The following is a 16,440-nucleotide window of genomic DNA, read 5'->3' as shown; positions in this document are numbered from 1 at the left end:
TCTTTAACTCTTCATAACAGGGGGTGGTGGTTGAGTTCTGGGCCTGACGCTCCTTCTCTCCTCCTAAGCTGTATTGACTGTATTAGCTTGGCACCACATCAGATATCTCACTATTGGCTCAATGCTCTAGAAGTTTTATTTTGTTTTTTTTTGTTATGGGTCACTTCAAACATGTTATCCTATCAGCATAAGTCATGTCACTTTATTTTATTTTACTTTAATGATATGTCACTTTAGTATTTGTCACATTAATATTTTGTTTAATATCATGTGTCACCTGTCACTTTGATAGTAGTATTATTGGCACAATTCTCACTGCACTGGCATTATTGTATGTAAAAATAACAAGAGTTTCTGTGCCACCTAAAACTGACATCTCCTCTGCTTACCATTTAAGTTCTCCTCAGCAAGACAAGAGACCACCAGCAAGGGCAGTCATCCTTCACATCGACTTCTGCCCCAGCCACCTTAGCTGGTCACCGTTGAGGACCCCAAACTCAGCTTGTGTTCCCACCACAATCCCATGACCTTCAGCAGGGTGCCTCATGAGACCTTCTCCTTTCTCCTAACGCCATCCCTCAGCCTTCACCTGAAACCCACTCGGTGCAGTTAGTCACTCTTGTTCCTTTGGCACAAAGTAGGTTTTGACCTTACCCCTTGAGTGCCATGTGCTCACTCCTCTCACAGCCACTTCCTCACCTCCACTCCACTGAATCAGCTCAGCCACAATTCTGCATTTACTTTATTTCTCATTTATCCTCCGTCTCCATCTTTTCATTTTTCTTTCCTGTTCAGTTCTGTTCTTGACTATCCTGTTCAGCTCATTTTAAACTCACTGGGGTGCAGGTGTCTAATTCCACACCCCAGAACACTAATGAGGACACTGGCTGAACCACACGTGTCTGCAGGTGTAAAGTGCGCTCTGCCAATTCACCACCAACACTCCAGGGCTGCTCTGCTCCCCCACACTACCACATCCACCTACGCCCCTCTGAGTCCACCATTTTAATTTAAAAACCTGCAGACAACCACTGACCCCTGACATGTGTCACCACACAGCTTTGTATTTAGCAATAAAGAGAATCACACAGTGACCAGAGTGACCAGTGGAGCACAGGACTAGTGTGACAGGTGTCCTTAGTGACGTCAAATTATTCTCATCTCCAGTTGACCATTTGATTGTCTGCTGGCATTGAGGAAGACCCTGACTGACTGAAATGACAAAAGAAAGATTTGTGAGGCAGAGGGTGTGGACCTGTGATGACATCAGTGAAGACCATGTGTGTATAAAAATATCAAAAAGGCGCTATATACTGGATTATTGAGAAAGTCATGTGACAGCCTACACTGATCATGTGGTGAGATTCTTGTTTTAATGTCCCACAAGAGACACAAGTGTGAGTTACAAACACAAGAGGGCGCCACTCCTCACACTGGAGTATCTCACTGACATGCCCACTGAGGTCACCTTCCCAGAATCCTCTCAGTGTCTCTGACATCTACTGCACATGATGTGTGTGTCCACCTGTCGGTCACTAAGCCCACTGACAGATATATGTCGATGTCCTGTGTAGACCTGGGGGTCATGTCTTGTAGAATGATGTCGGCCTGTTCAGTCCACTTGGTTATAATGGCGGTCACTTCCTGTGTCTCCCACCTTACTGTCCACACTGCCTTCAGTCCTAATCCTCTCCTCCCTGTCACCTTCTCTTTCTGTGTATGGCTGGTTGGTCATTTCTACTGCTGCTGTCCTCCTCTCTCTCCTTCTCCTTATCTTCTGCCTTGTCCTCCTGTTTTATTTGTCCTTTTCTTCTTTCTGTTCATCTCCTTCTCTTGTCTCTCCTTATCTTTGCTATTCTGTTCTCCTTGTCCTTATCTGTCACTTCAGTCCAGGTCTAGCTGTCCACTCCTCTTTGTCTTCTGTCACTTTAGTCGTCTCTTCTCCTCACACTGACTGTGTTTCTCCTCCTTATTCTATTTTAGTGATTTTTAACAAACTTTAGTGAGGACATCAGAGGAGTGTAAGGAGGAAAGTGACAATGGAGGACAGGAACAAGTACGAGACTAAAATAAAGAATGGACAGCGTGGGCTTGTGGGACAAGAAATAAAACAACAGTCTGGACAGAGAGGATGAGGAGAGTGACCAGTGTGGTGGAGGGGCTCAGGGTCACAATGCTGTCTTTATGAATTGAATTATTAAAGGAAATCTGCAGTTGTGTCACCTCACGTCCATCTGTCTGTCCATAAGGGACACTGCAGTCTGTCCTGATTAAACACAGCGTTTGTGTTGTGGGAGTGGAAAAGTCAGAGCGATAATGTGACAAGAAATAAAATTCATGAGACACACACTCACACACACACACACACAGTTGTTGTTTCACTTACTTCAGTTTCTCTAATTTGCAGTTTTCACTCCTCAGCCCCTCACACAGCTGATCCACTCCTGAATCCTCCATGTTGTTGCCAATCAGGTTCAGTTCAGTCAGCCGTGAGTGTGGAGCAGAAAGAGCTGAGGAGAGAGCTGAGCAACATCTGGAGGTGAGATAACATTGATACAGTCTGTGGAGAAGAAGAGAGAGAAGTGAGGACATGAGGAGAGACAGGCAGACAGACGGAAGGACACACAACACAAAGGTTCAATGGCCACTTGTATTCTGTCTTTTCACTGAAGTGCAGTGTGAACACGAGACCACTGCCATTCTTATAAAGTAAGGCGCTATATACCTGACAGGGTCTCCTGCCTTCACGCTGGACTGACTGGTGCCAACTCATTCAGACTGACACGTGGACATCAACACTGAATAAGAATGTCACAGACATGAGACTGACGGTGTCCTGCACTTAGGTGACCAGATGGACTTGTCACAGGTGACCACGGGGTGAGGATGACAAACTGGAATTCTGGTCTGTCATTTACCACTCAGGACTGGCAGCTCTAGTGGTGACCAGCAGCAGGTCTGTTTGTCTCTGTCTTTGTTGACATTTTTTTTAATTTTATGTTAAATTTTTATTATGAGTTCTTTTTCTGATCAGTTATAAAGGAATATCTGTGTCCCTGAAGTGTTATGGAGTCTCCTCTTTTATTTGTTTGTATTATTTTGGTGATACTTTTTCACTTCACTTGCTGTCGTCCCGATGCGTCTTCTATTCACCTGAGTGATTTAGTTCAGTCAAATATAAATACAAAATGGGAGACACTGAGCTACAGGAGTAGACCTCTGAAGAGCATTTAGGGGTTTATGTTGACACAACATTTTCATTGACTAAGTAATGTACAGAAGCAATTAAAAAGATAATATAAAATGTGAGGTTATATCATAAAAACTATTGAATTTAAATCCATGGACATTATACTCTTACTTTATGATACACCAGTGAGAGCACATCTGGAGTAGTGAGTGCAGTTCTGGTCTCCTCAGTACAAGAAAGACATAACAGCACTTGAAGATATGAAGAGCAGAGCAACCAAGTGCATTATGGGATGTCATCATCAAGTTCTTCCATGTGAACCCTGAATACCACGAGGACTGACTGAGATCATTGATGTTAGGTAGAATGCCTAGAGGGGGCTGGGTGGTCTCCTGGCCTCGGACCTCCTGAAGATTTTTTTTTTTTTTTCCAGCTGTCTGGAGTTTTTTTTTGTTTTTTCTGTCCTCCCTGGTCATCGGACCTGACTTTTATTAATGTTAATTAGTGTTCCCAAATTTTAATTCTTAATTATTTTGTCTTTTTTCTCTTTCTTCCCTTTGTGCTCCATTATGTGTATGAAAATATGCTATAGAAATAAATGTTGTTAGGCAGGTGTTGAGTCAAGTTTTACATTTCAAATCCCAAAGAAGTCATAATGTGTTTTACACCAAATTTACATTTGCTATTTCTTAAATTTACAGGAATCATTTCTTACATTTATTGTTACATTTCCAAACTATCAACTCCATGTTAATACAAAGATGAACAAAAATGAAGTGCTAATAAACATGTAATGAGAATCAATTCTCAAAGTGCTGCTGAATACAACAATACAAGCAGTGCAAACAAATGAGCGGCCAGTTCTATGTATTGTCACACATGTGTGCCCATCTGGAGATGACCTTCCTGTCTCTGTGAGGTAAGTGATACCACTCTGAGACGAGAGGGGGCGCTCACACTGACTGTCTCTCCTTATCCACCTGCAGCTCTGAGAGGAAACAAAATGAGGGGAACTGACTCTGCCGCAGTGCCCAGAGCTGCCCCTGTCCTTCTGGGTGGGACTCTTGAAAAGCTTCTGACCACCAGAGGATGGAGTCTGCTGTTGGACCTGAAAACTCAACATGAATCAAGCGACATCGTGTTCACACAACTGCAAAGTCAATTTCTGTATTGTGCTGAAAAGGTGTGTTTTGTTGGGCCATCGCGTCCACTTTTGTTTTGTTTCATTTCACTTCATTAAAGGGGGACACCCAGTTGGTGCCCCGACATTACAAAGCAACTTGTGCAGGTCTGTCCTCCAGTCACCATATCAGCAGACCAATATTGTCTGTTTGGATTATGTGTATTGTCCTTAATGATGTCCATTATATCTGTTCACGTTGTAATTATCTATCACTTTATATTTAGTGAGCAAGTGGGGTAGCTTGAAGAAGAGAGATGGTGAGTGTATTGACAAGATGATCAGGTGAGCAGGATCTGTGGCTGGCATGGAAATGGACTCTCTGGTGATGGTGGCAGAGAGAAGGACACTGTCCAAGCTGCTATCTGTTATGGACAATGAACATCACCCACTATACACCACCAAAATTAATCAGAGGAGTTTGTTTAGCGGTAGGCTGCTATCACAGAACTGCAATATGGACAGATACCAGAGATCTTTAGTCCTCAGAGCCATTAGACTCTTTAACTCTTCATAACAGGGGGTGGTGGTTGAGTTCTGGGCCTGACGCTCCTTCTCTCCTCCTAAGCTGTATTGACTGGATTAGCTGGGCACCACATCTGATATCTCACTATTGGCTCAATGCTCTAAAGTTTTATTTTGTTGTTTTTTTTGTTATGGGTCACTTCAAACAGGTTATCATATCAGCATAAGTCATGTCACTTTATTTTATTTTACTTTAATGATATGTCACTTTAGTATTTGTCACATTAATATTATGTTTAATGTCATGTGCCACCTGTCACTTTGAGAGTAGTATTATTGGCACAATTCTCACTGCACTGGCATTATTGTATGTATAAACAACAAGAGTTTCTGTGCCACCTAAAACTGACATCTCCTCTGCTTACCATTTAAGTTCACCTCACCAAGCCAAGAGACCACCGGCAAGGGCAGTCATCCTTCACATCAGCTTCTGCTCCAGCCATCTTAGCTGGTCACCGATGAGGACCCCAAACTCAGCTTGTGTTCCCACCACAATCCCATGGCCTTCAGCAGGGTGCCTCGTGAGACCTTCTCCTTTCTCCTAACGCCATCCCTCAGCCTTCAGCAGAAGCCCACTCAGGGCAGTTGGTCACTCTTGCTCCTTGGACACAAAGTAGGTTTTGACCTTACCCCTTGAGTGCCGTGTGCTCACTCCTCTCACAGCCACTTCATGACCTCTACTCCACTGCATCAGCTCAGCCACAATTCTACATTTACTTTATTTCTCATTTAACCTCCATCTCCATCTTTTCCTTTTTCTTTCCTGTTCAGTTTTGTTCTTGACTATCCTGCTCAGCTCATTTTAAACTCACTGGGGTGCAGGTGTCTAACTCCACACCCCAGAACACTAATGAGGACACTGGCTGAACCACACGTGTCTGCAGGTGTAAAGTGCGCTCCGCCAATTCACCACCAACACTCCAGGGCTGCTCTGCTCCCCCACACTACCACATCCACCTACGCCCCTCTGAGTCCACCATTTTAATTTAAAAACCTGCACACAGCCACTGACCCCTGACATGCATCATGTGAGCGCTGAAGTCGAAATCAACAACGGGAGTCTAAAACCAATTTTTAATAAAAAACAATTTCTTTATTCTTTTGTTCTTTATTCTTGGTTAGTAAAAAAACTGTGAGACTGCCCTTTTGGAGAATGTGGGCAGACTGCAAAAACAAAAAGTGTTTCCCCTTTTATCACCTATCTTGTTCATTTAGCTAAAGAGAGAACAGAAAAAAAACATAACAGTTCATTTTGAGGTCATCCATAGATTAGGGAACATCTTAAATTTATGACATAGGAGTACAGAATAACAAACAGCAGTACCAGGCTCCTACATTATCTAAAGAATGTGCCCGTCTCAGTACAAACCCACTTTAAGCAGTTTTCTTAAAGTTCATTGCATTAGTTATAAAGAGATTACATTCTTTTAATTTTAATATCTTCATTAGATTATATTTGTTTGATTAATTTAATAATTCTTATTTATTAATTCATAAGTAACTTGTTTTCTTATAATATTAAACAAGAGTAAAGAAAGATCACATTGAATTATAATATCACAGGGTGTTCTGTTAATATCAAGAGGTTAGCACTTTCACATAGAAAAATTAAATCAGTCTCATATTCTGTGTATAAATATAATTCATTTCCTACCTAAATGCAAATAAAATAATTTAGAATTATAAAATCATATAGTGCTCTGCAGCATGATTAATACAAAATTCAGTCATTGGTATTTTGTGAGTTAAATACTTATAATCATCTGTGGTGGGCTGGCTCTCTGCCCGGGGTCTGCTTCCTGCCTTGGGCCCTGTGTTGGCTGGGATTGGCTCCAGCAGACCTCCGCAACCCTGCAGTTAGGATATAGTAGGTTGGATAATGGATGGATAGATGGATATTTATAAACATTACAGTTAATAATGTTTTTTCTGCGTTCTCAGTTACCACACAGCTTTGTATTTAGTAGTAAAGAGAATCACGCAGTGACCAGAGTTACCAGTGGAGCACAGGACTAGTGTGACAGGTGTCCTTAGTGACGTCAAATTATTCACATCTCCAGTCGGCCATTTGATTGTCTGCTGGCATTGAGGAAGACCCTGACTGAGTGAAATGACAAAAGAAGGATTTGTGAGGCAGAGGGTTTGGACCTGTGATGACATCAGTGAAGACCATGTGTGTATAAAATTATCAAAAAGGCACTATATACTGGATTATTGAGAAAGTCATGTGACAGCCTACACTGATCATGTGGTGAGATTCTTGTTTTAATGTCCCACAAGAGACACAAGTGTGAGTTACAAACACAAGAGGGCGCCACTCCTCACACTGGAGTATCTCTCTGACACGCCCACTGAGGTCACCTTCCCAGAATCCTCTCAGTGTCCCTGGACGTCTACTGCACATGATGTGTGTGTCCACCTGTCAGTCACTAAGCCCACTGACAGATATATGTCGATGTCCTGTGTAGACCTGGGAGTCATGTCTTGTAGAATGATGTCGGCCTGTTCAGTCCACTTGGCTATAATGGCGGTCACTTCCTGTGTCTCCCACCTTACTGTCCACACTGCCTTCAGTCCTAATCCTCTCCTCCCTGTCATCTTCTCTTTCTGTGTATGGCTGGTTGGTGTTTTCTACTGCTGCTTTCCACCCTTTCTCCTGTTCCTCTGTCTGTCCTCCTCTCTCCTTCTCCTTATCCTCTGCCTTGTCCTTGTCCTTTATTCGTCCTTTTCTTAATTCTGTTCATCTCCTTCTCTTGTCTCTCCTTATCTTTGCTATTCTATTCTCCTTGTCCTTATGTGTCACTCCAGTTCAGCTCTAGCTGTCCACTCCTCTTTGTCTTCTGTCACTTTAGTCATCTCTTCTCCTCACACTGACTGTTTCTCCTCCTTATTGTATTTTAGTGATTTTAACAAACTTTAGTGAGGACATCAGAGGAGAGTAAGGAGGAAAGTGACAATGGAGGACAGGAACAAGTACGAGATTAAAATAAAGAATGGACAGCGTGGGCTTGTGGGACAAGAAATAAAACAACAGTCTGAACAGAGAGGATGAGGAGAGTGACCAGTGTGGTGGAGGGGCTCAGGGTCACAATGCTGTCTTTATGAATTGAATTATTAAAAGGAAATCTGCAGTTGTGTCACCTCACGTCACTCTGTCTGTCCATAAGGGACACTGCAGTCTGTCCTGATTAAACACAGCATTTGTGTTGTGGGAGTGGAAAAGTCAGAGCCATAATGTGATAAGAAATAAAATTAATGAGACACACACACACACACACACACACACACACACACACACACACACACACACACACATTTGTTGTTCACTTACTCCAGTTTCTCTAATTTGCAGTTTTCACTCCTCAGCCCCTCACAGAGCTGATCCACTCCTGAATCCTTCATGTTGTTTTTGCTCACGTCCAGTTCAGTCAGTTGTGATTGTGGAGCAGTAAGAGCTGAGGAGAGAGCTAAGGAACATCTGGATGTGAGACGACATTCAGACAGGCTGTGGAGAAGAAGATAGAGAAGTGAGGACATGAGGAGAGACAGACAGACAGACAGAAGGACAAACAAGTCAAAGCTTCAATGGCCACTTCTATTCTGCCTTTTCACTGAAGTGCAGTGTGAACACGAGACCACTGCCATTCTTATACAGTAAGGTGCTATATACCTGACAGGGTCTCCTGCCTTCACACTGGACTGACTGGTGCCAAGTCATTCAGACTGACATGTGGACATCAACACTGGATAAGAACGTCACAGACATGAGACTGACGGCATCCTGCACTCATGTGACCAGATGGACTTGTCACAGGTGACCATGAGGTGATGATGACAAACTGGAATTCTTGTCTGTCATTTACCACTCAGGACTGGCAGCTCTAGTGGTGACCAGCAGCAGGGACATTATATTCAAACTATATAATACACTGGTGAAACCACATCTTTAGTGTTGTGTGCAGTTCTGGTCACCATAATATAAGAAAGACATAACAGCACTTAAAGCTGTACACAGGAGAGCAACCAAGTGCATCATGGGACTGAAGAACATGTCCTACTGTGACAGACTGAGAGAATTAAACCTGTTTATCTGAGCAGAGGAGACTGTGTGGGGACCTCATCCAGGTATTTAAAATCCTCGAAGGCATCGATAAAGGAGATCCTGCAGAATTCTTTCAGCTTAAGGGTGAATCTCATACTTGATGACAGCAGTGCAAATAAAAAGAAAGTGCATTTAGGACTGAAGCCAGGAAGAACTTCAGTATGCAAAGAGTTGCATGATTCTGAAACAAACTACTAAGACATGGAGTTGAAGCAGAAACCTTGATGAGCTTTTAGAAGAATCTGCATGAGCTATTGGGACAGCTTAGCTATTACTAAACACACGGCCTTGATGGACTGAATGGTCTCCTCTCGTATGTCAAGTATCTTATGTTCTTATGTCACTTTACTTCATCTCTTGTATGTCCCCTTATAGAGCACCAAGACTCATGTGAGGCTCCTGTTTGTTGACTTCTCTTCAGCGTTTGACACTATTCAGCTTCACCTTCTTACACAGAGACTTATTAAAGAATTTAATTTTGACTTCAGTTTGGTAGGATGGCTGATTGACTTTTTAAGAGACGTGACTTAAAGAGTGAAAGTCAATGGCTGTCTGTCTGACATGTTGTCCTCATCCACAGGTCCCCTCATGTCTGTTCTTTCTCCTCTTTTGTACTCCTCTACACTAATGGTGGTCTCAGTAAATTTGAGGACAGGTTCATCTTATTGTTAGCCTACTGAGTGTGAATGAAACCAGTCCTGGTCTAGTGGGAGATGACTTTGTGAACTGGTGGGATGAGTCTTTTCTAAACCTCAATGTTACAAAAACTAATGAACTAATAAACTTAGAAGCAGCACCAGTCACCAATAAAAAACAATCACCAAAGAGCAGGCAGTGGAGATCATTGACAGTCATAAATATCTGAGGACAATCAAAGACTCACAGCTGACTTTTAAGGGAAGCACAGAAGCCATCGGCACAAAGGGACAGCAGCAGCTCCACTGTTGTGGATCACAGGGGTGTGTACAGCCGTCCTGACCACAACACAGACATGCTGGGCACAAACTGCCACAGAGCACACCTTTATTAATAGGTGGAGAAGCTTTGCTTCTTTGCTTCCTATGAAGAACACAATGTCCTCAAGACATAAACACAGTTTCTTTCTTTCTTTCTTTCTTTCTTTCTTTCTTTCTTTCTTTCTTTCTTTCTTTCTTTCTTTCTTTCTTTCTTTCTTTCTTTCTTTCTTTCTTTCTCAGTTTATTCAACTCCTGGGTGTGCTCCAGGTAGATCATCAGTATTTCCTGGACTCACTCCCAGGTGTGTTGGAAGTCCACTTTAGGGCTCTGCAGCTCCCCCTGGCACCCCCCATAAAACCCAACAGGGCTTCACCAAACTCCAAGTCCCAGTGTGCCCTGCGGGAATCCGTGATGTCACAGCCACCCAGAAGGGCTGCCCTCTAGCGTCCCAGAGGAGGTATTGCCTCACAGTTGCTCTCTCCCCCCTGTCCTTCCAGCCAGGTGATGGCCAACGCCACCTGTCACATTGTTTAAGGAAGCCGAGTCTTTGTAATGTGAGTTCTTCCATGATGACACTCTTTTATAAATCTTGTGTTGAGTCTGCTTGTATTGATAAACTGCTAGCCTGGTTTGGAAATCTTAATGTCAAAGACAAAAAGAGAAATAAACCAAATTGTAAAATAAATTAGTAAAATAACAAGGACTGGACAGTCCGATCTCACAGATGTGTTTAACCAGCAAGTGGTACAGACAGCAAAGGGTCTTCTGTCAGACACGACTCGTCCGCCACATTCACAATTTCAGGTTTCACCATCAGGTCACAGCTTGAAAGTTCACAGGATAAAAGGCAACCAGTTCAAATTCTGTTTCACTCCAACTGCTATTAATGTTTAAAATAAATTCATTTTTAATAAACACCTGCAGTCTTAAATCATGGGATGATGAAGAGCAGCATTTGCATCAATCATCAGTTAAAAGTAAATGTTGGTTTAATTCTGATGTCTAATATGTTCTACCAGAAGTATTACACTCACTGTTATATTTTATTTATTTGTACTAAGTTTATGTTTGATGGCTGTGTACTTTGTGACGTGTCCTTAACATTATGTTGTGGTCTCCTCTGTAAAACCTGATGAAAAACTAAATTACCCTCTTAGGACAATAAAACTGATTTGAATTGAAGACCCTTTGTCTTATTTGTAGGACGCCATGCAGAATGAGGGTTACTGCTGGACACTGGAGAGCTTCATACTTGACTGTTTATCCTGATGGACTCTCCTGATGTCACACTAACCAGACGATGAGGACACTCTGTGTGTTCATTGTGACACCATTAAGGACACTGACTGGACTGGACTTTAGGATCAATGACATAATGGACAGTGAGGACAACACTGACATGTGACACTTCTGTCCTCGGCCATTCAGACCTGACATGCTGACTGGTGCCATTGACCAGCTGACCTCCATCCAGTAAAGATCTCAGTGGTGTTGAGTTCAGTTATTTTAGTCCTTCTACTAATTTGTCATAAAGCAGGAAAACAAACTGCAACATAAAACATCAGATAGAGTTAAAGTTCAACCTTCAATCTAATCTTAGTAACAATCCCAGTAAATAATACTAAGCATGGCGTCACATACACAAGAACCTCAGATGTTGTGCCACTTCATTCACTCATTTCATTACAGACATACGAAAGTTGATCAGCTTTATTACTGAGGTGTAGAAACTGCTCTTAAATCTCACTGTTCAGATGTTCGTAGTTCAGTAGCACCTGTCTGATGGAAGGAGGGAGACAGATGTCCATGCTGTGTGACTGGGGTCCTTTATGATTTGTTTTCCCTTTCCTAAATAAGTCTTGGCATCATGGATGAAGTTTCTTCCAAGATGACAGATCAAACACATCAAACTTTAAACTCTGAGATTACAGGTTTAAAAATTCTACCACTGACACTGTGTGACCACAAGAGAGTCACTTCACCTGCTTGTACAGCGTGGGTCTCAATAAGTGACATGATGACTACAAGCAGAGCTGGATGCTCAGGTGTGTCACTGAACAGCAGGCTGCTGCTAGCATTTGAACTGAAACACAATTTGAACTCCACACCAATGCTGCCCTTCAAGGCGCTATATATCTGAAGCATCTTCTGTCTGTCAGGTTACCCTGAGTGATGAGAGGACGCCAGCCGTCACACTGGACAGGAGTGTCACACAGCAGGACTGACCTTGTCCTCCACTTGAGTGTTCAGATGCACTTCTTTGAGTTGGTGACAGCTGAGTGACAAACTCAGATTTCTGACCATCATTCAGGACTCAGGGTGACGACACAACTGAAATGATTGACAGGAGGCCATTTACAAATGCCAGCCTCTCCAGATGTTCAGTGACAGCAGCTGTAAATCAGTCAGCCTTTATTTTATAGAGCGCTAGTCACAAACAAACAACACAAACAAGAGGAGAAATAAACACAACAAGCCCAAAGATAAATAAGTGACAAGGGAGTGGTGACAGGAGAAGTGATGGGACACAGGAGGATGTCACAGTCCAGTCCAGGAGGGACACACAGAGGGTCACCAGCTGCTCACAGTGACGCTCCACTCTGTCCAGTTATCTTCTCTAAGGCCTATCAGCCACCTGAGCTCAATGGACAAACTCCACTCAGCTGGCTGGTGACACGGGTTTAAGGTGACGGGCTTGTTGTGTCATAGTGAGTGTCTCTCTTACTGTCACTGCACACACCAGCTGTCACGGACACGGTGGACTGAAGAGCTTTGGTGGTTAGTAGAGTGTTTGGACTCCGGACAGGCCTCCACTCTTCATGGACACTTACAGTAAGCACCAAAGTTATAAAACTGAATAATAAATAGCAGAGAGGATGAAATAATAAGACATAGAAAAATCAAAATCAAATAAAGAATAAAAATGTGTTTGAGTGTCACTGTGACAAAGTGGACAAATGGACGCAGTTTACAAAACAGGATTTGTGTGCAAATATAAATGAAGACATTCCAGATAAAAAATATGAAGAGAGACAAAGCCATCCCCTTTATTTTATATAGCGCCTTTCAATCCAAAGTCACTTTACATGCCCAGCTCTCTCCTTGTACTCTGCGCACAGACAGGTGAAGTGACTCACTCAGGGTCACACAGCATGTGACAGGCAGGAACTGAACCCGCGTCACTGGGATGTCAAGTGCGGCACCTCAGCCACTGGGCCACAGAACTGGGAATCAGGATTGGCCAGAATGACAGAGGAGGCGGGACATGAGCTGTCAGTCAGCCTGAGAAGGTGTGAAGAGAAGGCGGCCATCTCAGTGAATTTGATTATCAGGCCTTTGGTCAAATGGGACACTTTGGTGTCTTTAGATGAGCTAAAAATGTCGACTGACTGAAGTGTTTGATTATTGTGTTGTTAAACATTTGGTCAAAGTGTGAAGGCTAAGGAGGGCTGAAGTGACACACAGACACTCAAATGTGTGACATGAACAGGACAGTGGCACAGTGGTTAGACACATCAGGGACCAGGGAGTAAATCTGAACACACGGCTGAGCTCTCGGCTCTTGCTGCTGATTCTTTTTTCATTTTTATGCTGATAAGACTTTAGTGGTGTTGGTGGCTTCACATTTATGAGTCAAGTACTCAAAGACGTGGTGACTATAAACCTCTAAAGTAAAATGTGTACAAATAAGAGTGACATACAAATGACAAGGGCCACAAATCAAATGTCATTGGACAAACTCTGAATTGTCACAGATCTACAAACACTGAGCTCAGTTTGTGTGCTCAACTCACAACTGAAATCTTCTTAATGGCCGACGAGAAGATGAGCCAAAGACGAAGTCAGCTGAGAAGTCAGCGCCACATTTCAGGCCATCGTCAGGCTGTGGACTGCAGGACTTGGGTGGCATCGGACTTTTCACTCCTTCAAAAGCTCCAAGGCTGAGGTGTGCTCAGTGGTCTTGTACCCCATGTTTGTATTATTGTGTTATTGTTAAGATTTGTATTTATTTTTTTTTAACTATGTGAATATTGCAAAGTTATTCTTGTTTTTGTAATTCTTTAGTGTCATTTGTGTTATTTCTGTTATGACTTCTTCTGAATTCTTTACACTTTGAGGTAGTTGATGATATTTTATATTTTCCTGTGACGCCATCTTCAGTTCTTGTGTGTCACTATTCTGTGTGTCTGTTGTAATGGAGTTGCTACAAAGTGACACTCAGGGTCACACTAAGTGTTTTGTCAAAGATCAAGGAGTATAAAGTTCAGTCCATTGGACTTCTGTGTTATCTGAGTTTGTGGATGTGACATAAAGAATAAGCACACGTGTGTTTAAAAGTCAGACGTCACAACTGGTGCTTTGTGTTTGACTGCGAGTTTGGATTTCACTTTCAGTTCTGACACTCGGCTTTGTGATCTTTCAGTTCTGATCTCCTCTTCTGGCTCTCGATTCCCATCTTTCTCTCAGTCCCTTTTCTTTCTGCCATTTTGTTTGTAGTCCTGATTTAAACTCGGATCATTTAAAATGAGTGAATCAGTGAGAGAAGACGGGTTTATAAAGATATGAAGCCCCTCTAGGGAGAGGTTAAAGATTTAAAGACGCCGATGACACAAATCATAACTACTTTGTGACAAACTCTAACTGATCTTTCTACTTCACATGTTCACATAAATCAAGGTGCTGGTGGTCTGCCAGTAGCTGCTGGGAGTCACGTAAAGGACCAGCCATTCACCATGTGATTTGTTTTACTGGAGACCCTAAAGATGGAGGGGATGTTTGAATTAACAAAGGACGTGTTTGATTGTCAGCCAAATCCTGATTCTAAATGTCAGCTCATGTTGGTCATTTGATGTCACTGCTTGATGAGAAGCCACCTGAATGGACATTCACAATGACAAGACAAGTCAGCAGTGCTGTCCATCTATTGAGGATTTGGTTTGTGAATTTAGAAACATTTTAAATATGGCTGTCAGATTAGAGGTGGCAGTCAGTCGATTACTAGAATTCACACAAGACATTCAGTCAGTTAGTAATATAAAGTGACATGATGACCTTCTCATGTCACTGCTGAGCACACAAAGCTGGCACACCACATGGTGTCAGGGCTGCCAGTCCAGATGGTGTCGACTCTCAGGTGTGACTCCATCACAAATCTGCTGCTAATGTCCTGCTGTCGTATGGACAGGCCAGTCAGCTACGTGACGATCATCGGGGGGTTTACTTCTGAACTGCTTTACACCCTAAAGACCTTAAGTAGTCAGTGAAGAGGGTGGGATTTGACCCTGCGGCCTGGAGATGTGGGGTAGCAGTGCCCACCTCTGTGCTGCCCCCCGTGAAGGGATCACTTTGACTAAAACGAGTTCCAGAGGTGAACTCCATATTTCTACAGTAGGAGTGCGGACAGCCGGAGTTCAGAGGTTAGGATTGTTAATGAAAACTGCAACTGAAGTGGTGAAAAAGTGTTATGTTAAACAAAATAAAAGTGAAAATAAAAGAGTGAAAAATAAAAACTAAACTGAAATTAAAACTGCAAACAGAAAACGAACTGAAATGAAATACAAATCTGTTTTTTTCATTTTTGTATAACCAGACCAGAGTTCAACAATCAATTAGTTGACAGATTTTGTTGTTTTCCATTCCTGTAGCTCACTCTCTCCGTTGTTTTCTGTGTGTTTTACAAATCTGTTTCTTTACTTGTGCTAATTGTATATTTATGATCATCAATACTCACCTGAGAGTCTGTCCCTGCGCTATACACACACACACTGTATGCTATTGTATTGTACTCCGCTCAGCTCTGGGCGACACTCCAAGGCTGGACCTTCACCTCCACTCACCGGCGGGCGGCCGAGCACTTGGACTGACGGACTTTAGCAGCACAGAAGGGTCTCTGAAGTGTTTGAGGGTCAGTGCTGTCTCTTCATGGCGCCTCTTCATGGTCGGAGCGGACTCCTTCATCACCGACTGATCACCACAAAGATTCTGCTACAGGCTGTTTATTCTCCGCCAACTCTACACTCTTTATAATCAGCATTTTAATTTATAAAGATATCACTTTACACTTTCATGACATACTATCTATCTATCTATCTATCTATCTATCTATCTATCTATCTATCTATCTATCTATCTATCTATCTATCTATCTATCTATCTATCTATCTATCTATCTATCTATCTATCTATCTATCTATCTATCTATCTATCTATCTATCTATCTATCTATCTATCTATCTATCTATCTATCTATCTATCTATCTATCTATCTATCTATCTATCTATCTACTGGGCACAGGATATAAATTACTTTAAAAAAGTATTAATATGACTGCAGCGCACGTGAAATAACTGAGCACTCACGTATGATTACTTTACATTCTACAGCACACGTGATGTCAGCGACAGACGACGACTCTTCTGTGGAGGGCACTGGGACAATGGCAGCCCCCTCAGACTGGCACTTCAATTATTAGATGAGCCATAGTGT

The 16,440-nt window shown here is 42.5% G+C and overlaps 1 protein-coding gene across 1 annotated transcript in view; it reads right to left on the bottom strand.

Annotated features, from left to right (window-relative positions):
- The window catches only part of LOC114644830 (NACHT, LRR and PYD domains-containing protein 3-like), a 63,485-nt gene that overhangs the window by 29,397 nt on the left and 17,648 nt on the right, over positions 1 to 16,440 (bottom strand). The window contains exons 6-7 of the mRNA XM_051921813.1: positions 8,227 to 8,400; positions 2,387 to 2,560 (exon numbers count right to left, since the gene is read on the bottom strand). Of these exons, the coding sequence (XP_051777773.1) occupies positions 2,387 to 2,560; positions 8,227 to 8,400 (348 nt within the window). The remainder of the gene's footprint in view (positions 1 to 2,386; positions 2,561 to 8,226; positions 8,401 to 16,440) is intronic.

The sequence above is a fragment of the Erpetoichthys calabaricus genome (genome assembly GCF_900747795.2).
Source record: "Erpetoichthys calabaricus chromosome 1 unlocalized genomic scaffold, fErpCal1.3 SUPER_1_unloc_25, whole genome shotgun sequence".
Classification (NCBI taxonomy): domain Eukaryota; kingdom Metazoa; phylum Chordata; class Cladistia; order Polypteriformes; family Polypteridae; genus Erpetoichthys; species Erpetoichthys calabaricus.
This window is presented reverse-complemented; position numbering and strand designations above follow the sequence as displayed.